We start from the raw sequence: 24,260 nt of genomic DNA on the forward strand, positions 1-24,260 counted from the left end.
GAAAGTGGGAAATTGGCGAAGCATTTATTCAAACATGGAAATACATGGAAATGCAATATATGAGGTAAAAACTGCTATATAATTCTAATGAGCTTAAAAGTCAGTGTTCGGTATGACCATGGTTATTCTTCAATGCAGCCTTAACTAACTGACAAAGCTTTATTATAATTTCTTTAAGTAATCGGCATGAATAGTTCTCCAGGTTTCTTGATGGACATTCACGGCTCTTTTTGGATATCTGCTGCCTTTTATTCTGTTTTATGCCAAGATCCATGACTGACAGTGTGCCATTGTGAGTTTTTCTATCCAGGTATGCTTTTACTGCATTGGCAGTGCATTTGGGATCATGCTGAAAAATAAGGCTGGTTCCCAGATAACATTGCATGTCTATCAATTTTAACCAAATCTGCAACACCAGTGGCAGAAATGTAGCCTCAAACCATGACAGAGCCTCCACCATGTTTTACAGATGACTGTAGACCCTCATGGTTGTCACTCCCCTGAGCTCGTCCATATATAATGATGATAACTTGAACCAAAAAATTACAAATTTTTTACTCAATCGGACCTGTTGTCATTGATTTTCAGTCCAGTTGTGTAATCTGGCATACCGAAGTCTTTTTTCCATGCTTCCTTTCTTTAATAATGGCTTCTTCACAGTCACCCTTCCACTGAAACTATTTCTGATGAACAGTAGTTAAACTGAAGGCCCAGATACTTCCTTCAGGTCCTGTGTTAGCTCTCTGCTGGATATTTTCCCCGTTTCTTCAGATACTGTTCATTTTTTGCAAATAATTTTTTAGGCCTACCGCTTCTTTTTCTGTTGTCCTCTTGTTCAGTTTCCTCAGATTTTTTTTAAGGACGCACTGCACACCAAGCTAAGATATGCCAAGGTTACAGCTAATCAGTCTTTGGGAATCACCTTGTTGTTGCAAAAATATTTTGCTTTTGGGCCTGACAAATTGCGTTATCTTTGGCATTTTTCATTGATTTAAATACAGGGAACAAATGATGTGTCTATAAAAACAAAGTAACAAAATGGCAAAATATAACATTTAAATTATTTTTTTGCTAAGTTATATGTTGTGTGTAGAAAACACTGGTTTATCCCTTGAGTAAGGTGCCTTTTTATGCCTTAATGATTCATAGTTTAGAGTTAAGTGAATCACAAAAACCAAACAAAACACTCCTCCGGTTTCTTTTTCACTCATTTTCAGTTCAGTCCTTGTACCTGACCATTTTCAAAGTCCAAAGAAAGCCTGATGAAGTACCGTTCAAGACCATTTTTGAGAAAAAGTGAAAAAAAAATGAAAGTCTGGCTCCTTGGAAGCAAAAATATAAAGAAACAAAGTGTTACTCCAGACATTTGCACATTGCTGTATTACAACACAAAATGATACCCGTTTTAACAAAAATAGCCAGCATAAATGCATTGTTTATATAACTTTTATAATATAATTTTTTTAATTAATATATTCTTTTAAGAAACAAAGGGGTGCAGTACTATTTAATGCTTTAAATCTACTCTGACATCTCCAAGGAGAGCAGACGCAAAACATGCATGTAAAACAATGAAAACACTGATGACAACAGATAAAGATGGCATGAAAGGAGGAGGTTGCAAAGTGGCTTGCAGATACAACTGTTGTCAGGCTAAAGCAGCTTAAATAGTAAGTCCTCTAAGAGATTTGCTTCATATGAGATCAGAAAAATCAAAAAGCATCAGATGAGCCACCATATAATTTTTGAAAACTCAAAAAAATCCTCATATTTAAAAATTTTCCAGTCTAATTTTTTTGATGTATAGAAATGGCTGCAAATTCCTAAACAGTTAATGACATACATTTGTTAAATCCCTTGAATTAAAGCCCAAACTCTGGACTTAAATCACGTATTATGGATTGTTTAATTTAAAATCCACTGTAGCTGTCTTCAGAAGCAAACTGCAAAAATGTAGTCACTGTCCCTATACATATGAGCCTAACTGTATATGTTTTGCTGTTATTTATGAAACCCAAAGAAACATCAAACTTTCTTATTCTATGTGTCAGGAAAAATTAGACTCCTACCTGAACCTGCAGCGACAGCTGGTGCCAGGCATAGTCATTGCTCTGATTCTGCCGGGTGAAATCATCACTGTAGCTGTGTGAGTGGACGATGCTCGGCTGTACCAGACTGCTCTGTGACCGCAGGGCGGACAAGTCCTCGCTGCGAGAGAAAGCACTGTTGCCAAAGGCCGGTGGGTAGTCGTGATGGCCATTCTCAGGCTCAGGGGCGAGGAGAAGAGGAGGGGGAGGCTGGGCCGACTGAGCCGGGGAGTTCTGGGCGGCCAGATGGAATAGTGGGTTCTGGAAAGACAGGGGGAAGTGCATAGCTGCTGCTGCCTGCTGCTGTTGCTGAGAGATGGATTCGGTCGGGCCCCCTACATGACCCATCTGGCTTATTCTCAGACCAGAGCCCGCTGAACCACTCGGCAAATGCCCGCCCATACGAAGAGGACCGCCGAGGTTCCCAAAGCTGTGGCCGAGACCTGCGATGGAGGCCTGAGAGGAGGTGAGCATGTCTCCCACAGAGTTCAGGTTGGAAATGCTGTTCATACGAGAGTCCTGAAGGTCCATCATAGACACACTTTTGTTTACACTGTGGACCTGAGAGACAGAAGAAAACAATACAGCACCAAAGAGAAGCATAGATACTAATAAATAGCTTTTTTTGGCTCATGGCAAAGAAAATATATGCCTATATGTTGTTTTTAGGATGACCATCTGTCAAGATGGGAAAAACAGCTCTGGGACCAATCTGAAGCTCATAGATATGGTTACTAATGTGGACTGTCCCTTTTAAATAACGAACAACCAACCAATTTGTTGTCCGACATGGGACGCCACTGACTGTTAACAGGGTCTGAATTTCTCAGACTCTAATAGAGTCATTAGTGGTTTGTTGTTTATCCTGGGTGGTATGAACAAGTGTGGCAGTCTGGCATCCATGAAAAAAAAGATTTTTGAAATTTATCACACATGCAAGGTGACTGACCCACAGTACCTTCGGATCAGGTTCTGTGATGTCCGAGCTGCTCGTGCAGTACGCAGGGCTTGATCGAGCCAGGGGTGGGCGGGTCACATAGAACACTTCCCTCGACGAACGAAGGTCGCGTTCAGCGTGCCGCCTCATGTTCAGGTTAGACGTGAGGGATTCTACAGCTGACACTCCAGTAGTGGGGGACGGCAGGCGAGAGATGTCTATTGAACTAAAGAAAAAATAAACAGACACCTTACCAAAGAGCTCCATCAAGATATTTCTGCTCATTATCTTCGATTATCCCATTTGATTGTCATGTGGCTTTGGCTCAGGTGGTAGAGCAGTTCAGCAGTCCAGCAACTGCAGAGCTGGCAATTTTTTTTCCTTGATACAAAGGAGGTATTTTAATATTGTAACCCCTGTTTATTGCTTGTATTGATTTAAACTGATATATATATATATATATATATATATATATATATATATATATATATATATATATAAATAAATCTGAATAATCAGATAAATAGCTTAAATTTTTTCCAAAGTGTAGCAGTCGAATTTGAAATCGCACATTTGAAACTAAATAAAAGTGCGTTTTTCAGTAGTGAGTGATCCAGCAGGGTAGAATGGGTGACACACAAAATGAACTCTATAACCATAATTTCCACACCCCATCTGAAGTACAAAAAAAATAAATAAATAAAAACTGTATACGTAGGGAGTATTTATGGGAAAAGTCTTAGTTTTCGATTTTGGCGGACTGATTTTATTTTCCTACTAGACACTAGAGGCCTTGTAGCAAGTAATGCATTACAACTATGAGAGTACAGTATACACTATAGAAAAAAAAACAATTATCTAATCCGACGAATGATTTCTGTCAGTGTGATACCTCTTGGAGTTAACGCCGGCAGGTGTGTCATTCCTGATGTTGACTTTCCAGGTGTTTCATCACTGTCCTCTTAAATTTGCAATGAGCAGATTTTAAATGAATTTTTACAGTTTTAGTTCTGGTCTCGTCCCTAACAAATAAAATGTTTGGTAAGGTGAATTTAATTGCAGTCATTGTGGAGGAATTTGGGCCCACTCTTTTGAAGTTTGCAGGCATTTCTTCATGCACGGCTCTTTTAAGGTCTCATCACAGCATTTCAGTCTGATTAAGGTCTGGACTCTCTTAGAGATTCACTGCTCTGCTTAGTGTTCATTGTTATGTTGCATGACCCAATTTCGTTTTCAAATCTAGAATATTTTGGTATACAGACGAGTTCATGGTTGATTCACTGACTGCAAGGTGCCCAGGACATGTGTCCACAGGACAAACCCAAATCATCACCACTCCACTGTCGTGCTTAACAGTTGGTATGAGGTTCTTTTTGCAGAGATGCTGTGTTTGGTTTTCTCCAAATGTGGGGCTGTGCATTACATTTAAACATCTCATTCTGGTCTCATCAGTCAAAAGGACATTTTCTTGTTCTTGCTCAATCTTTTTCTAATTGTACTGTCATGAATTTTAACATTTGACATGCTAACTGAGGCCTGTAGACACTAAGATGTAACTTTTTGTTTTGTTCTTTGTGCAGAGAAACTAAAAATAAGTTTCCAGCATTGCGTTTAACACACACCTGAATGCTCCAGACCAACAAACTTTCATAAAGCTGATCACACTTGCTGATAATCAGTCAATCAGGTACCTTTGATTAGCAGCAGCTGACTGCTACTTACCCTCCTGTGTAAGCAGTAAGGGTGTACTTATTGCACAGTCATGTGCAAATGTTCTTTTCACATGACTGCACTTTGCGTTTAACAAACACAAAATATGCGCCACAAAATGTAATCACTGTTATTCACGTTAAAGGGCCATTTAGACAGGCAGTCATGGCACAACAGTCTCTTGACAATCTGACAGCGCTAGCATGAATGAAAGCACACAGGGAAAAAAGCTTAGGCAGGAGAGTCTGGGAACAGATGGTGCCCACATTTACTGATTGATAAAATACTTTAAAAGCCTGAAGAGGTGCATTAGCATTAGCATTAGAGGCTCTTAGAAATACACCCGTGTAGTCCTGAGCTAATAAAAACTCTCTTATTATGTATTCTTGGCCTTTTTATGTGTTGTCGCTAATTACACCCTTGTGAAACTGTCTTTATGTGGGTTGAGTGAGCATAATATATATTGTCTTGATAGAGTCACAGCAGGGACTGATCCTGCTGTGGCTTTGTTCCCTTTGGGTGTATGCAAATATATTTTCATGTCCAGAATCGCTGGCAAGAAAAAACACAAACACAAGAAGGTACCTGTTTAAGTCACGCATCATAAGACTTTGGAAATCAGAGGACATAAGACGATTGAAGGACGGGCGGGAGAAGAGTCTGTCCTTCGGTCGGTCCGGCTGGTGATTTGTCGGCATGTGAAGCTGCGGGTTCCTCAGAGCGACGCTGATGTCGTTCAGCAGTCGAGGCAGGGGTCCAAGTTTGAGTATAGCATCCTGCAGAACGGACAGGTTTTCAAAATCAAGAATAGACAAAAAGCTCAAATGGTTGCAAACAGCAGTTCCCACACTCTTTTTTATTTTCCCGCTGCAGGCTATTTTATTGACTATGTTTTAGCAGCACTGCCAACTGGGAGAAAGATCCAACCGGAAAAAAGACGAGATAAAAAGGTAAAAGGAATTATCTTGTGTATTGATGAGCTAGGTTTTAATTCATTATACTGCTGGTTAAGGCTTGACAGGGAGTGATTTTAAAAAAGGGCGCAGAGACAGGAAATTGCCATACAAATATCTTAAAGCTATAATAAATATTTATTAGAGATTCAATGAAACTGACTCATATTCTACTTTATTAAACATGCAGCCAGTCCACACATCACATCAGTCTTTTGGGGGTTTTTAATCGTGTGTTCCAGCTTTCATTTATAACTTGCATCCTTTCACTCAGGGGTCTTATTGACAGCTCCATTCAGCTAGCTAACTATCAGGAAATTGAGCATTGCACAATTCCTGACATGTTTACGGATTCAGAGGGCCACCACAGGGCGAGAGGTGGACAGATGACAAGTCTTGTAGGGCTAACACACAAAGATAGACAACAATTCATGCTCATATTCACACATATGGCCAGTTCACTTAACCCGATGCATGTCTGTGGACTGTGAGAGGAAGTTGGAGTTTAATTATAAAACCAATTATATCTCAGTTTTTAGAAAGCTGATTGCTCTCCTGTGTTTGTCAGAAAACTATGGTTCACTTTCCACTAACAACAACTTTCAAACAGACACCAAATGTTTATTTGAACTCATCGAGTTATTCCACCTACCTTGCTAAGCTGGCCCATGACTTCCCACAGTAAGCTGTGGAGCATGGATAACTCTCTTCCGAGGTCAATGTAGCCCTCGAACCCTCCTGCGTTTCCTCCAGTGTCCAAATTGGAAATCTCATAGAGAAACTGCTGCATGGAGCCCCACTCCATTTCCAGGAACTCATTCATGAAATACATGTATTCCTCCTTGGGTCCAAATCTGCACACACATCACAGGCAACATTTGTAGGACACGTGAAGACAAGAGATGAATTTGGAAACACGCTGCGCGCTCTGTTAGCGGATCTAAAGCGTAGGGTTTGAGCTGTTACAGTTTTATATGAAATACACTCAAAAGGCTTGTTGACTTTCTTGTTGTTCTGTAATTCTGATATTATGAGTGTGTTACAGCACGCTGCACCAAATAATGCGCAAATCACTTAACTCTAATGTTTAAATAAATGCAAATGTTGTATTTTATGTTTGCAACATGTGTCAAAAGAGCCAGGACAGGGGTATGTTTACCACTACATTGCATCACTTTTTTCTTATAACGGCACACTGTGAGCATTTGCTAACCATTTTCCTATTCTTGCTTGATGTAGGAATTCAGCTGCTCAGCAAGTCAGAGCACCTTTGTAGCATTTTTCATTTTGAAATGCATCAAATGTTCTCAGCGGGTGACGAGTCTGGACTGCAATCACCGGTTTTGCAACTGGATTCTTGTACTACAGAGCCATGCTGCTCTAATGCTCTAATACATGCTTAATGTGTTTTGTCATTGTCTTATTGTAAAAAAAATAAATTAATAATATTCAAACAAACAAAAACTAGACCTTCCCTAAAAAGATTATATCTGAATGGTAGCATGGGTTTGCTCCCAAAAGCTGCATGTAGCATTCAGGAAGCTTTTACAGAAGTGTACTATTTCACCCCCATACCATCACGGATGCTGGCTTTTTAACTTTATACCAAAACCAAGACTCTCTCTTTTGGCTTCTTTCATAGTTTCCAAAAAAAAGTTTTTAATCAGACCACATGACAGTTTTCTTCTTTGTCTCATTTATGTTTTCCCTTTAATTGGTGCAGTTAATGACGGATTAAGACACCTCAACATGTGTATCAATAAAGATGTGGTTTAACGACCATTGCAATTGGTTCCGAGTTTTTCCGAGCGTAGCTTCAGTAAGTAAACTGGAAGTTCTGGAAGTGGGCCGGAAACCCCTCCCTTCAGGAAAGAAAAAAAAGGGTTACCCTTAATAGGCAACCAAGCGGGAAAGAGCTAACATGTGTTTGTGGATGCATAGATGTTTAGAGCAGGGGTATCAAACATAAGGCCCGAGGGCCAGAATTGGCCCAGCACAGGCTGAAATCCAGCCCACTGGGCACTGATGGAAAATGTCAAGGAAAGCATAAATTTTGGACTTTTACATGTATTTTAATAGGTTTTACAGCTTTATCCACTGATAGAGACCATCCCAGGGTCTCAGAGTGATTTAGTAGAGGTAAAAAATTAAATGAGAGAAAAGTCCAAAAATTTAAATAAAAAATTTCCCGGAGGTCTTTTGTTTTATTTTGTATTTTACAGTGTGTCCACTTTTTTTTCTTTTAAGTGATTTTTAAATTTTCTGTTTCATAATTATAGGGCAGTCTGGGGAATTAACTACTAAAGCTTTTTCTGTAATTTTTCATATTTATTTCTTTAATTTTAAGCCCAAACAAGCATACTGATTTATTTTAATTTACTACAGCAGCATCTCGTTATCGTGTAGAAAAACTGAGATGTGCTGTTGAAATTGCAGTGCTTGTTCTTATATCAAGATATATCAGGGATTAAATCTGTAGTTAAACTTCATTACACTGACAGAAAGGGGAGTTTTACTGGTCTTGAATGAAAGTGTGCTGTATGTGGCGCACGATATAAAATGAATTAGACATCCCTGGTTGTTGAGTGTAGTGACAGAATCACAGTTTTTAATGTTGCATTAGTTGGTGACCTTAAACCTCACAGAAGGAGATTTCCCTTGTTTCTCTGAACCTTTTAAAACATTTTATACAGTAGACATATTAAATACCTAAATTCTTATTTTAACTCAACAAACACTACTGTTAAATGATTTTACTTTGTATCTTATTACAAAAGTGTTCTGATCCAGCTTTGTTTAAACCATGTTGCTGGCATCAAATTTTAATAAGTACAAGAACTGAAGATATTCTGCTTGATCGCCTGATTTTCAGTACGCTCGGTCCAGACTGGTCAGCCTTACGTATGTCGTATTACGAGCCTGCCTGTTTCATGGATGCACAACAAAGCACAGCAGGCAAATAGTCGCTCACACACCCACAGCCACACGCTATAAGCAGCCAGGTGTTGTTACAGTTTGGCTGTAGCCATTAGCACGTTCTTCACTCTGAGCGAGAAGTTCAGTAAGCAAGTAAACAGCGAGGGATCATCATAAAAATGTTCAAAACAACAAACATAATTACACACCTAATCAAACCCCCGGTGAACTTAGACATCTTAAAGACACTAATGAAGGCAAAGCAGCTAAAGCTAATGCTATCCAGAGCATTAGCTTTAGCTAAGGCAGCCACAAGCTAGCACTCTCGGTATGAGCGAAGGATCAAAGCAGTTTTGAAGAAAATTATGGAGGCAAGTGAGGAGGAGAAAAGGGTGGATTTTTATTGTTATATGAATATGTTGCACACACACTTTAAAAACTTATAACAGGAATCCTAGTGTGCACTTTAAGACACTCCAAATTAATGGCCCGCAATTTTCTGATCAAGTTCACCTGAAAATATTTGTACTGGATTAGTTCATAACTAAGGTCTCTTCAAAGATACTCTTTTATATAAAATGTGATTGGCTACTTTTGATGTTTTATTATATGTACGTGTGGAATTAAAAACTCAGAGTATGACTGGAAGAAATTACTTTCATTATCTCAGTGTCACCAAAGTGAGTCTCTTTTATCAGAGTGTTGTTTTGATTTTTTTTCTGTAACTTGTTTGACAAAAAAGTGCCCATCCAGAAGGTTAAGTTTAATCAGTTAATTGTTTCAGGTCTGTAACTGTTAGAAGGGATAATTAAGAATAAGCCTGAGTTTCATCTTAAAAGTTATTTTTGGTATAACAGGTGTGACCTTGAGAGCACATCCTAAACAGTTCTTTAAAGCCGTCAAATAAATTACCACTGTGTGCGATTTTGATGTCCTAATCACAGGGGCCTAGTTACACCAGGGGAATTCGTTATGATGTTCAAGACAATTCTTTGAGTGCAGAGCGGTGGCTCAGAGTTCAACGTCGGTGAGTAACAGCTTATAACACCCCTCCCCCACCCATCACCTTCACTCAATACCAGGTTGAGATGCAAATGAGGAGACTTCACTCAGGCAAGTCTGCTGGACCAGACGGAGTGAGTCCCCTTGTCCTCAAGGCCTGTGCCCCCCAGCTGTGTGGAGTCTTTCATAAACTGTTTATGCTGAGTCTGAGTCTGCAGAGGGTCCCGGTGATGTGGAAGACATCATGCCTCGTCCCTGTACCAAAGACGCCTCGTCCCAGTGGCCCCCAGGATTACAGGCCCGTGGCACTGACCTCCCACATCATGAAGACCCTGGAAAGGCTCATCCTGGACCAGCTGCGACCCATAGTAAGACCACATCTGGATCCCCTTCAGTTCGCTTATCAGCCTCGTCTCGGAACAGAGGACGCCATCATCTACCTGCTCAATCGTGTCTACACCCATCTGGACCAGCCGGCGAGCACTGTGAGGGTCATGTTTTTTGACTTTTCCAGTGCTTTCAACACCATCAGGCCGACCCTCCTGGGTGATAAGTTAGCAGCGATGCAGGTGGATGCTTCTCTGGTGTCCTGGATTGTTGATTACCTGACAGGAAGACCACAATATGTACGTCTCCCACAGTGTGTGTCTGACAAGGTGATTAGCAACACAGGGGCACCACAGGGGACTGTCCTCTCCCCCTTCCTCTTCACCCTCTACACCACAGACTTCAGCCACTGCACAGAGACCTGCCATCTTCAGAAGTTTTCTGATGACTCTGCGGTGGTTGGATGCATCAGCAGGGATGATGAGACAGAGTACCGGGCTGTGGTCGACTCCTTTGTCACGTGGTGTGAGCAGAATCATCTGCAGCTCAACGTGGCAAAGACCAAGGAACTGATCGTGGACTTCAGGAAGACCAGGAAACACTTGACCCCTGTTTCAATCCAGGGGGTCAGTGTTGACATTGTGGAGGACTATAAATACCTTGGAGTACACATTGACAATAAACTGGACTGGGCTAAAAACACCACAGCACTTTACAGGAAGGGCCAGAGTCGTCTCTATTTTTTGAGGCGACTGAGGTCCTTCAACATCTGCCAGAAAATGCTGAGGATTTTCTATGAGTCTGTGGTGGCCAGTGCGATCCTCTATGCTGTTGCATGCTGGGGGAGCAGGCTGAGGGTCGCAGATGCCAACAGACTTAATAAACTGATCCGTAAGGCCAGCAATGTTGTGGGGATGGAGCTGGACTCCCTCAAGGTGGTGTCGGAGAGGCGGATGCTGTCCAAGATAAAGACAATGTTGGATAACACCTCCCACCCACTCCATGACATGCTGGTCAGTCACAGGAGCTCGTTCAGTGAGAGACTGAGATTACCGAAAAGCACCACTGAACGACACAGGAAATCATTCCTGCCTGTGGCCATCTCCCTGTACAACGCATCCACTTAACACACTGTTTGCTGCTACAACTACACATGTTTCTTTTCCAAATATTTATTTATAAGTGACTTATGTATGTATGTATGTATATATATGTATATATTGTACTATTCTTAGTTAGCGTATTGTCTGTCTTGTCTTAATGTTGGTTTAAAATGGAGCACTGTAACAAAAAAATAATTTCCCCCAGGGATCAATAAAGTATTCTGATTCTGATTCTGATTCTGATAACCTGGCAGTCAAAACTGCAAATCTCTATTTGCGTGATGTCAGTCTGTGACACCCATCCCACCTAGCACAAGTGTCAGACGCCTGCAGATTTAAAACTGAACTGAATCAAATGAGTGTAATGTCACAGCTGGCGTAAGAGGGCAGGTGAATACAGACACTCACTTGCTGAAGCTGGCCAGGTTCTGCATCACCTTGGCTATGAGCGTGAGTGTGCGGGACGTGCGTTCAGCGGGATACTCCTGCATTAAGTTGAACAGGGAGGGTGACATGATGGCTGGGCACATGAAGCGAAGAAACAGAGAGGAGCTGATGAGGCTGTCAGCGAGATCCTCTCTTCCGCGCTCAGCACATCTGGCTCTCCATGAGGCAAAAACTTCTTTCAGCTCCCGGGGAAATATGCTGAAACAAGAACATGATTTTATTTCCCACTGTCAGGGAGAACAGCAAGACAAAATGCTATAGCTTATGCGAAACCCTTGGGAATTCAAGGTCAGGAGACTTAAAACATACAGAAAAGAGCAGTTTTCCTTGCTCAAAACAATGTATTTGTTCAGGGTTTATTTTAATAATTCAGTTTCTTTTCCTCAGTTTAAAAAATGTTTAATATCCTTTTTAACTGACTTCTACTTAATTCTGCAGCTTTCAAGGAAATTGAGAACATGACTCGTCTGGGCAAAATGTACGGCAGACTGAAAGTTTCAGTCCTCTGTTACTTTCAGGCACCAATTAATATGCAATGAGAACAGTTCTGCACATACAGAGCTTTCTGAGGGCACAAGACTGACCAGAGAGAGTTGATAATCTTGCAGAGTAGGAGCTCGCAGCACATTCGAAGGTTGGCTTGATGGTCAGCGAGGACTGATGGTGGGACACGCATGGGGTCCACCTCGCAGTTCTCCTCAGACTCATATAAGGCTCGAATAAAGTCACCTACAAAATGTAGATTACGTAGTCTTTACTTTTATAGGAAAAAAAAACTATATACAAAAAGAAGCTGCAATGACAACTGAACCTGCACACAACTGCACATACTGTACATTTGTTTCCTTTTCCCTAGAAAATGGCGCAACTAAAGTAAATAAATGTAAAACTGTGAATATAACACTGCTTTAATAATGGCTGAATCTTAAAAACATAAATATAAAATATGCATAGTTTTTACTTTACAGATTGTTTTATAAATGCAGAGGAGTATTTCAAGGATTAATAAAAGTGGTGCTGCACGCACACACAGAGATGCACAGCTTAAATTCTCACCATTCTTCATTTAAATAATGAAAAATAGGATGAAAGTGGAGATGTCTAAATGTGTTTGATTTTAGCTAGTTTTTATAAAAAGAAAATCAGCTAGTCTAACTAGACTTGCATTAGTTACACTTGTCTTACACCGGACACCCCATTCATTTGTATTTTGAGATGTAAGCTAACAAAAAAGACATTTGCATTTAATGTTGTGCCACAGAAATCCTATTAAAATATAATTTGTCTCTGCTGATGCGACAGACTATTTTTCATAGAGACTGCATTTCTGAAATTGAGCCACGACAAACGGGAGTAATTGTGCATGTCACAAAAACAAGCACAACATCAAACAATGGCACAATCGGTTACACTAAATGCCAGATGCTACTTATGCATGAACTTGGCCTATTTTAGTAAGAAGTAAAAAGGTATTTACTTAGAGCTTCAAGCACACACACCTTCATTCAGTCAGCAGGGCACTGATAAAGCAGCCTTACCTATAGCCTCCTTGAGGTATCTGTGACCTATCAGTTTGAGGTACTCTTCCACGGCCTTTGTAGCGAGTGTGTTTTCCCGAAAGATCAAGTGCTCTCGCTCCATGAATCGATCCACCTCACACATCGCCATGTCTGACAGGAACTCCTGAGAAGAGATTACACTTACAGTGCAGCTGAGTACACATACAGTTAAGTCTATAAGACACTTTTGTTTCGTAGTTTTGCCTCTGTACACCACCACAGCAGATCTGAAATCAAACAATCATACTGTGCATGCATTGAAAATTAAGCTTTAATTCAAGGAGTTTAACAAAAGTATTGCTTGTCAATTAATGATCTAATTACTTTTTAGGCTCTGAAAATGCCTCATATGCCAAGCAGGCATAACATTATGACCACCTGCCTAATATTGTGTTGGTCCCCATTTTACTGTCAAAACTGCCTTAACCCATTGAAGCATAGATTTCGCTAGACCCCTAAAGGTGTGCTGTGAAATCTGGCACCAAGATATTAGCAACAGATCCTTTCAGTCCTTTAGGTAGCGAGATGGGGCCTCCATGGATTGTCCTTATTTCTCCAGCACACACCCACAGATCTTGGATCTTTTGAGGCTAGGTGAACACCTCAAACCATTCCTGAACCATTGTTGCTTTGTGGCAGGGTGCACATCCTACTGAAAGAGCCATCAAGAAATACCATTTCCTTGAAAGAGTGTACATGGTCTGCAACAATGCTTAGGTAGGCGGTACATCCACGTGGATGGGACGACCCAAGGTTTTCCACCAGAACATTGCCTAAAGCAGGGGTCGGCAACCTGCGGCTCTTTAGTCCTTATACTGCGGCTCCGCGTGGTTTGGGAAAATAAATGACAAGTATTTAGCTGAAGTGTATTTTTTGTATTAGTTCTTTTTAAACTTGTAGTTCTAAATTGGAAGATTATTGTGATACTGAAATATAAAAATAAAATTATATTTTATTATTTTTCGTCGCTCAAAATAAGCGTCACACTCGCGGAAGCCGGTGTACCCGCCGAAACGCTGTGCATTTACTGAGACTTTCAACCCCAGGTAGGCCAATTATGGATCTTTGGATCCACATTATGTCAGCAGCTCCACCGCGAACTATGTTAAAAACAAACACCGCTCACGCCTCACAGATGACAGCTTACAGTTCTGCGTAAAGATGAAAGTGACTTCACTGTGCGCAGAGGTTCAGGAGCAGAAGTCCCATTGTAAACATATCACGGCAGACCCGACGATGTTTCCATGAACATGCTTTTCAGCATCTCTTTATTGACCACTTTTCACACACGGTTGCTGTACGCATAAAGCCGGCTGTAGCTTTTCAGCTCACAGCCCAACAACACAACAGCAAAGAGAGCACAGACTTTAAGGTGGCGAGGCGTGATTGCGGGTGCCGCTCAGGTGCGTCCGACTCCCATGCAGCGGCACTGCAAACTAAGCCTCGCCACACACATTTACCATGTAAAATAAATATAAGTAAATAAATAAATAAATATTTATGCAGAATTTTGCAAATATTTATTTTTCAATTTTTTAGTAGCAGAGTGCTTTACACCAATTATTTTTTTAATTGAGGTCAAGGCTCTGCTACGCTCCAAAAGCTCAAAGGCGATATAAGGGTGGCAGTACACAAGTTTTTCTTTGCTACATGGATCATTTTAGTTCAGCTGGGTGTCTTTCCTTTTTATTATATTTCTTTAAGAGTTCAAAATGTGTTCATTGCATAAATAAAATGTAATTTTCTCTTTAGCACTTCATAGATTTCATAAGCAACACTCTTTATTTGTTCACACAAAGCATAAAGGTAAAAAACAATATATACAGGATCTTCATTTTAGATGTCAAAAAGTATTTGCGGCTCCCAGTGTTTTGTTTTGCGTGGAAACCGGGCCCAAATGGCTCTTTGGTTGCTGACCCCTGGCCTAAAGCATCACATTGCTTCAGCTGGCCAGGTAAAAGACCACACGCACCTGGTCATACACATGAGGTGAAAGAACACATGACTCATCAGACCAGGGCACGCTCTTCCATTGCTCCGTGGTCGAGTTCTGATGCTAACATGCCCATTGTTGGCGTTTCAACAGTGGACAGGGGTCAGCATGGGTACCCTGACTGGTCTGTGGTTATACAGTGTATCCTAGAAATGTATTATCAGAACCAACATCAACATTAACATTACAAATAACTGACCCTTGGCTGCCCATGAACCTGCCGCTGGTTCATCACTGTTCTTTCTTGGCCCACTTCTGTAGATATTGACCACTGCAGACTAGGAACACCTCACAAGTGCTGCAGCTCTGGAAATGCTCTGACCCACTCATCTAGCCAAAACAGTTTGGCCACAGTTTGTCAAACTTGCTCAAATCCTTATGCTTGCTCATTTTTGGAGCTTCTAACACACGTAACAACTAAAGTAAATAAGCACAGTGTGCTTTGAGGTAGGAGCCAAAAAGGGTGTAGTTTGTGTGTGTGAGCACCCGTGTGTACACCTGTGAGCATGAGCGCGCTTGTATTTAAAAGGTTCCTTCATGTAATGATCTGCTAGAGGGTGTGGGGGGCCACAGCCCCGTCCTCCTGGGCATGAAGCACGCATGGAGGAGATCAAGACTCCAGACATCCAGAGGCCCCAAGAGCAAAGGAGACCAAGGGAGGGGCAACCGTGCCACTATCCTGGAAAGAGCTGAGGAGAGCCCCAGATGAGGGGTCGCTCAGCAACCGCGGAGCAGAAGCCAGGGGGGGTTGCAGTGACGTGCCCGTGAGCTCCGCCGGCAGCCAGCTGTGCCAGAGTGACCGAGCCCCAGGCCGAGAGGCCGAGGGCACCCCACCCCCGAAGGAGCCAGAGCGAGCCCCAGGCTCCAGGCCCCGACAAGCAGCCACCAGGAGTGAGCCGGTGGGTACCTGGACGCCCATCCCCGGACACAAAGAACCACCAATGCACCGATGTCTGAGGGCATCTGCAACTGGCAGGGGAAGTGGTGGGGGGAGATAGGCCTCCATACCTTGGAGGGCCTGAGATGTCCCCAGAGAGGTGGCGTCTGATACCCAACCTAACACATAGACACAAACCAACAGGCACACACAGATACAAACATCCATTCCCACCCTCATGCTCTCATATGCAATTACTCAGCACTCACCCAACGTGGAGACAGACATAAATAGACACTGTACACACAAACACACTGTAATATCTGTAATTCCTAAATTGTTCATTTAAATCTTTTTTTTTATAAAATCCCTTGAATTAAAGCTCAAAGTCTGCAGTCTTGATTGTTGCTTGATTTAAAATCCACTGAGCTGTTGTAAAGAGGAAAAAACACAATAAAATGTGCCACTGTCCAGAAACCTTTGGACCTAACCGTACTTCTGTAAAATTCTTGCAAATTAAAAAACACAAATCAAACAGAAAAGAGGGAGACAAGAAAATAAATTATTTAAGATACACCAACAAGCCATAATTTGACCTCTCTTTACCTTTGTCTTCCCCGTGCTTTGAAGGATGTGCACCAGTGCAAATGCCACCTCCTCTTTGCTCTTCACACTCAACAGAGGCTCCAGAACCCCACACAGTGTTCGGTAGTTGTTGGTAATGTACTCCGCAAACTCCTTGTACAGCTCCATCGGGAGGATGTTCATTGTCTGGTAGCGAGACTTGATGCGTAGTGAGGCGTTGATAACTTTGGTACTTCCAACACCGCCACTTTTGGCCAGAACACTGGACTGAATCACCGGGTACCACTGCTCGACGAACTGCCTGCCGGTGATGCTGGATATGGGGATGCTAACAAGGCCAATGTATGTGCTTTTTTCCTAGATTTTTAAGAAAAAACATGTTTATTTCACGTATTTATTGCAAATGTTTAGGCGAAAAGCATTAAAAATGACTTCACGAGACACTTCCGTTACCTTGCGTCTTTTTTTGTCCGTTTCCTTGTAGAGGTGCAAACGAAGGCTACGAATGGTAGGCAAATTGTTAAATTCAAAATGCTCGCCCCAGAAGACGGTGTCGGTGCGGGGCTTGCTGGTGGTGCGTGCATACAGCATGTCATCCAGACACAGCTCACAATAATAGCGTTTCTTAGCTGGAAGGTCTCGCGCTTCGATGATCCACAACTTAAGGACATTATCCACCCGTCTGCTGTTATCCTGGAAGTGAAACGAGGAGTTCTGTTACTGCATTATAACAGTCCTTACTTAAAACTGTCTCATAATGTTGCAATGTAGTCGATCCTTTTCAGTGAGAGTGTAATACTAGGATGAAATATAATCTGTTCTACTGAATCTACCTTGTTGGGCTTGATAGCTCGTTGCAGGTTTTCGATCCATTTGTCTCTTTCTGAAGCTGAACGGCAGGCAAAACATTTTGTCCCTGAACTAGTCGTTACCTGTGGATAAAACATATCACTTTTTTGCGTTCATGATCAAGAAAGATTCCTTAGAAAACTATAGTTAACAATGATTTTTATTTTTGATCATCTTTAGTGTTTTTCAATTAACTTAGTTCAGCTCATAGGACTTTTTGTTGGAATCTGTAACAGTATTTGTCATCAAGAAAGGGGAAAAAAACATTGTCAAGGCCACCAGTTGGGCACCCTCTTTCACTGGTGTTCCACTGACAGCGCCATGACACCACCAGAAAGCTCAACTGCAATACCTGGCACCCCAGGTATATGCCCGTTCTGCTTTTACCCCCCATGGCAGACATTTCTTAGCCCAGTTAGAGTCCTTCCTCTTCTTCCAAAGCCTTTTGCTGCTTTGCTCAGTTGCCTCTGAGTGACTTGATAACTTGTTGGAAGGCCTGTCCTTGATCCCCCTCATGCTCTTCAGAAAAGTGGCTCACCTCATGGCCAGAGTTCCTCTGCATCCCACCTCTACAGGGGACACCTGAGTACGCCAGCTGTGTTGTTCTGCCTAGTTACCTCTCAGTGTTTCAGGTTTTTAGCCACATTTCTACACTAAGATTAGCCCAAAGTACATAAAAGTCTCTGCATGCGCACACACTGAGCTCTGCAACATCACAAATGGACTTTTGTGTCATTTTCTTATATTATTATTTTTTTTACTTCTCTCTAGTAACAGTTTTATTACATAACAAACTGAAATAAAGACAACTATGTCAATCAGGTTTCACTAATTCTAATTTGGGATTTTGCAAAAACTGCCTATATTTGGCTTTTTAATACATAGCTGCACCCCCACATGGTCTTACTTGCACATTATTAGCAGCTTTATAAACATCTAGAGTGGCCAAGACCATAAGGTAAATAATATGTGTTCAGGTTCTACACGAAGGTCAGCTGCTATATGCTGATTTCAGGTTTATACGTCTATAATGAAGCAGTCTTTTCTCTGAGTACGTTCTGCTATCTAAGCTGAGGTCTAACATCTAGGCTGTCTGATTTATCCATAAACAGATGCTACATCTTACACAGTCTCCATCACTTTCTAATAGTAAAGTTAGCCCTCGTATCAAAACATATCGATTCTCCTGCAGCTGAACTGGCATGCTGTTGATGGAGAGAAAAACTTGCGCAGATCTGATCATTTCTGACTCACTAATTTGTGCTGCTCTTACATCATATATCGCATCGGGTCACTTGTGAAAAGTATTTGCTGCCCATGCTTATAGATCACTTGCAGAACCTTACACTCCATTGGCACATTTTTGCAGCCTCGAGGTACTTAGTCCAGTTAGTAAATCTGGTCCTGTGTCTTCAAATTACTTCTTTTTTTTGTGCTTTTTGGTAACTCCGAACAGACCAAACTCTATCAATTCTCAGTTTCCAATTTTATATAATTAACTCAATTATTAAAGCACTAATTCCATAAACCACTGGGTCACCTCATTTATTTTTCAAGTGAGGTGTGAAGTGGCTTTGTAGTGGCACCTGAATTGCAACATAAATACAGTGAGATAAAACAAATCCAGCAGCAGGGAGGTGAAACCACGGAGAGGGAAAAGGTTAAACAACCGCAACGCACCTCAAAGCAGTACTCTTGTCCTAAAATGCTAGAATGGACGGGTTTGATTATGGCGTCTTCATCCAAAACTAGGTCCAAAGCCTCTGCGGCACTGCTAGGAGAAAGGAGGGACTCATGGGAGTGGGATTCTTTGAAGCTCTGCATCAAGCGAGTCCTAGAGAAGAAGAGGAAGATATTGACTTACTTTCAGAATTCAGATGTGATTATGGTGGTGTTTTCACACAATATGAGTCACTGTAGCTCAAACATCCTCATGTGTCACTCCTGCAATTTCAACACAATTATTTTAGATGTGATCCTTTTATAATGAGTTTATGGAAAAAGTAAACCACACCAGATTTTCAGTTCTTGCGTTTTCAGTTTGGTGTATTGACTTTGCTCATGTGACTCATAATGTGTATTAGGAAACGGCCTATACCAGCCCAGCTCGTGGTGTCGTCTGAAAATGCAAATATACCTTTAACTAAACTACAGTAACAAAAACTGAATTTAAAGGTCGATATTACCGTCTAGTAATGTAAATTCAAGTGCTGAGAAGCAGCTCAGCAGTGTGCACTCTAGTGCAGGTATAAAAACGCAGGGAGGATTATGGCTTGATCATGGAATAACCTTTGAAGAGGGCAGCTCTGTCAAAGAACAGAAAAAGTGGTGGAACTGAACGCAGAAATGTGAAAGAAGCTGTCTTTAACAGGCAACAGAACTGGGAAAAAATGGAGCAAGGAAAGGGATTTTGTTGCTCACAGTAATGGGAAAAGGAGGAAACCTAAATATAAACTATTGTTTAACTTGCTGTGTGTGTTACCATCTCAACTAGTGAGTGGGCGCCTGTCCTTTTGGTTTAACTGTAGCTTTTCAGGCTGCAGCAAACAGAGACTGAATGAGAACCATTAAATTGATTTGCTGGCAGACAGACATTAGAGATGTAGAGGGCTATGGGCTGCTCTATAGTCACGACTGGAGGCTCAGTTTAGACTGAATGGTTAAAAATTTTATTTTTAAATTCTGTAATTAAAAATAACACTCCTCGCTTTCTAGTTAGACGAGAACTGGAATTAACGGCTGATTCCAAAGATATGGAAATAGATTACCCAAAATGTCAGTCTATTCCTATAATGTTTTCCAAAACTGGCTTTAATGAAAGAAAAAAAAAAAGGAACATACAGTGTTTATAAAATCTTATTAAGCAAACACCTAGCTGTTCTCCTAACAAACAAAATCCTCGAAGGCTCGGTCATTAACCCTTTATATACTCCATGCAAGAAATAAGAAAAATACAGTGATTTTGAATGTTTTTGAGCTTTAGATGTTCCTGCAAGCCAAAGCAACGTTAACCAGCTAGTGAAAACTGAGATTTAGTCTTGCGATTTTTAAAGGTGTGTTCCTTTATCACCTTTTTTTCCTCTTAGATATCGTAGTATTGTGTCACTGTTTGTAGGCTTTTGACTGATAAACATTTCTGTACGGTTAAGGTTATATCGCCACATCAAGTATGTTGTTGTGGCATTTGCATTTTGATGTAGACAGGGATCTTTTAAAAAAGAATGGGGAAAAATAATGTATTTGTGAACAAACCTTGGTCAGAAAGTGATCAAGCAAATTTCTCACAATGGAAGCTTTTCAAAATTAACTTTAAAGTACGATTAGCAAAAGAATATGGGGTCTAATTGCACCAAAAGTATGACTCAGCATGTAGTGGTGCTTTGAATGCACATACTTAGCGCAGCATCAGTTACGCAGGTCACACACATTTCATTTGATAGCTGTTATTGCAGTTACTACACATCTGCAAGCCACTTTACAACCCACCTACATCCCAGCTTTTCTTTCATGTTGTATCTGGCCTAATCAATGTCATATCTGTAGTAACTGATGCCTGGAGTAGCAGTAACTGGTCCATGCACATTATATACCCTTATGATGATCCCAGAGCAGAATCACGCTGCTATAAATATAAATTACTGCAACAGGAAGTAACAATCTTCTGACTATCCTGGTCCTGACTGAATGGATAATGATGCAGTAAAAGGAGAAGAGAAATTTAAGGCTGCATTTTAATACTGATCAGAAGACGAGTGAATCATCATGTTAAGGGAGCTGACGGTGCCATCGCAGAACGCAGGACATGGTAAACCGACTTGGCAGCAAAGGCCGAGCAGCTGCGTTGGAAAGCTAGAGTGTGAAGTTGAATGCTGTGGGTTTATTGCAAAGTCAACTTAACACTACTGAGTGAATTAAGCGTGTGTGGGCAGAACGCGGAGCAGGCTGTGAAGGCAGCTGTCTGAGGCAGCGGTGAACGGCTGTGGTTAGAGGGGAAAGGCAGATCGACCAAGGCAGACTTTAACCCCATCGCCGTTTAGCTCCCGCCACCACCTCCTCCTCCTTCACTGCTGCCCCCACAGAAACCCTCGGGTTAATGCAAAACTTGCTTTAACATCTGAACCGGCAATCTGAATTTTACAACAGAGGATTTCTACGCGCTTTGCAAAAATGACACACTGATTACTTCCAGGATCGGTCAGCCACACCTGCCCTAAATGCGTCTGTTACAGCATCTCCTGTAGTGAGGGCAAAGTGTAGTGTCAGCATTAGATTTTTACCTTCTCCCTCTCTACATCTTTGTACTTCCCATATGTGCATCGTGACTGGATTGTGTGAGGACTGCATAAAATTTTGATCACAATGCAAGCGAGAATCCATCGGGATGTGACCTCAGTTCAGAATGCAAAACAAGAAAAAGCTGCGGTGAAAGCCTCTAGAGCTGCAAGCTATTGCATCCCGACAAGAAAAATCACACTAGTGTCTCCACTGCAATGCCCAACGGATTTCAACACTACACTCATTTCAGCTCTATTTTCCTGACTTTGTGCTGATGAAAACCAGTGATTCTAATTGTATATATGTGCAGGCTTCTCATACAGACATCTCAATAAAAAATACATGAGTATGAGTACATATTTAAATAAATGTGCATCTAATTAAGCTGCTATTGTTTAATCTTTTTGTGCAGACATAAAACAAACTGAAGTAACAAACCTTTTCCGTGTTGTGATAATACAAGCCTTCACCCCCTATTTATTTTCTGTTCATCTGTAATAAATCGCAGCTCAGAGAGCATCGTTGCAATGATTGGATAGACTGCTCTTCTATTAATATCACTCAAATGAAGATCTTTCGTCACTGGCTGAAACCATCTGTGAAGGTATCGCTAAAGGCAGCGTCCTTCTTTCAACGGGGCTCTGCTTTTGTGGCTGATAAGGAGCTACAGTGGGAGCGAAGGCTGTCATGAGCTCCTCGGAGATTCATACACATTCTGCTTGAGCCACTTGAGGACAAACGTGTCCCTTTAAAAGCACAAAATAGATTTGTGATGAAAGGATTAATGCATATCTCTAATCACGGTAACACAAATCTTAATGATTGCATGTGAGCATGACATGTGAGTAATAATCCGAAGCGCAGGTACGGTTGATTTAAAGACACCGTTTAAAGAAACGCCCTAAGAGAAGAAAAGAGCATTTCAATCAGTGATAATGGATTTAATATTATCATGCATAGAGACCTATCATAGAATAGCCAAATAATGATGTCAGCATTGATGTAGCCAGTTCAGTGTTTATACACTTTTTGTCACCATTAAAGTTAAAACAGTCCCTTTTTTACCCATGTTGCCTAAGCTATATTTGGAAGCTTTAAAGCCAGCGTGCAGACCCGTTACTTTTTTCTTTTATTGATCTGTTGTCCTCCATAGGCCTTTTTCACAGCAGACATCACAGCTGGAAAAGTGCAAATACAAAAAAATGAAAATTAATAAGTGGCACACTTGAATAGAAAAGAGTCAAAGTTAATCTTACTGGAAATAACACCGACTTCTCCAGCTGTGATAAGTCAGATGTTTGCTGCAAAAAAGGTCCGTATAGATTAATCATTTACAGACGAATGGTTCTGGATGAGTGTTCGGACCAGGCGCCTGACAATAAAATGTATTTTCTGTTGGTTAGAGCTTGCTAACATTTTGGCAACTGGTCATTCATACCAGAGTAAGTAGGGCTGTAACAACAAAATCCCTGAGTTTACTGAAATGAATCAGCTTGTCAGTCGGCTTGTAACAGGCAATCTTAACTGATTGCCTCTCTACTCTACTGACATTAGCAACTCAACGAAAAGAAGGGGAAAAAAAACCTCACGGCTTTCAGGAAAAAAGTTAAGAGGTTTTGCCATTGTGATGTGAAGTAGCCACTGAAATAACACACAGTGCACAAAAACAGAATTGTCAGACACCCAAGAAAGAACAGATTCTGATTGCTGATGGTTTAGCTCCCAAGCTCGGTGCATAAATGGACTGTATCCACTATCTTAGTGATGGCTATGATACAATTGAGCTCGTTATAACCAGGACGTTACTAATTCCACACCTGCTGGCGATATCTGCAGTCTAATTTTTCCAGCTTACATCAGCTAGCAGAAAACAATGTTAATGTTTACAGCCTCTGGTTCTTTATATTCAGTTGCGGTTTGTCTGTGTATCTTCTGCATACTTTAACTTCCTTCAGCATTCAAATTCATGCTCTAATCTTTTTTTTTATCTTTTGTTTTTGTCATAAAATCAGTGAAATGGCAAAGCAGTAACTTTCCAGGTTGCCTTTTGTCTCTGGATTACAGACCATTACCATATCAAAAATTCTCTTTCAAACTGCAGCCATGGCCTCCTCTGACTTATTATGAATATTGGATGAACTGTGAGCACATTGTCGCTCTGAGGTAATAATATTTAAAATCTGGAATGGAGAGCAATGGACAGATCACAAACTGGAAATATATATTATGATTACTTACCTTTCTTGGTCAGCACTACGAAACCGGGGCAAAATCATCTGTCTGAAGCTGCTGGTCCGGTCAAGTTTGGGCTGACTTTTTGCCCTCTTGATGGAACCCTTCAACCTTCGATTGAGAAAGCTCTAAAAATTAAAAAAAACAAAAAAACAGGAGGAAAATAAGTTATGGTTTTACAGTGGGAAGTTTACAGAGGAGCTAGCTACCCTATGGGGTTTTCTACACAAGCATAAAGCTTACATCACATACTTGAGCGTGCATTGTATGGTTTTATTGTACTTACCGGCTGTCTGAAAGGCTGTGGGGTCGTATTGGGAGGAGTTTCCATGCTTGACTGTCTTGCAGAGGCAAAACTTGCCCTGCGAGATTGGTCTATGAAGAAAAAGTGCCAAACAAAAGCAGCAA

General features: G+C 41.2%; 1 protein-coding gene across 1 annotated transcript in view; it reads right to left on the bottom strand.

Annotated features, from left to right (window-relative positions):
* The window catches only part of LOC146643776 (ras/Rap GTPase-activating protein SynGAP-like), a 50,623-nt gene that overhangs the window by 16,124 nt on the left and 10,239 nt on the right, over window positions 1-24,260 (bottom strand). The window contains exons 2-14 of the mRNA XM_085395941.1: window positions 24,139-24,227; window positions 23,859-23,980; window positions 19,026-19,179; window positions 17,330-17,428; window positions 16,950-17,189; window positions 16,518-16,853; window positions 13,021-13,165; window positions 12,067-12,211; window positions 11,444-11,680; window positions 6,340-6,541; window positions 5,320-5,510; window positions 3,046-3,250; window positions 2,070-2,648 (exon numbers count right to left, since the gene is read on the bottom strand). Coding sequence (XP_085252067.1) covers window positions 2,070-2,648; window positions 3,046-3,250; window positions 5,320-5,510; window positions 6,340-6,541; window positions 11,444-11,680; window positions 12,067-12,211; window positions 13,021-13,165; window positions 16,518-16,853; window positions 16,950-17,189; window positions 17,330-17,428; window positions 19,026-19,179; window positions 23,859-23,980; window positions 24,139-24,227 — 2,744 coding nt within the window. The remainder of the gene's footprint in view (window positions 1-2,069; window positions 2,649-3,045; window positions 3,251-5,319; window positions 5,511-6,339; window positions 6,542-11,443; window positions 11,681-12,066; window positions 12,212-13,020; window positions 13,166-16,517; window positions 16,854-16,949; window positions 17,190-17,329; window positions 17,429-19,025; window positions 19,180-23,858; window positions 23,981-24,138; window positions 24,228-24,260) is intronic.

This window comes from Rhamphochromis longiceps, linkage group LG22 (genome assembly GCF_057381845.1).
Source record: "Rhamphochromis longiceps isolate RC_006_pf linkage group LG22, R_longiceps_female_GT1.1, whole genome shotgun sequence".
NCBI lineage: Eukaryota > Metazoa > Chordata > Actinopteri > Cichliformes > Cichlidae > Rhamphochromis > Rhamphochromis longiceps.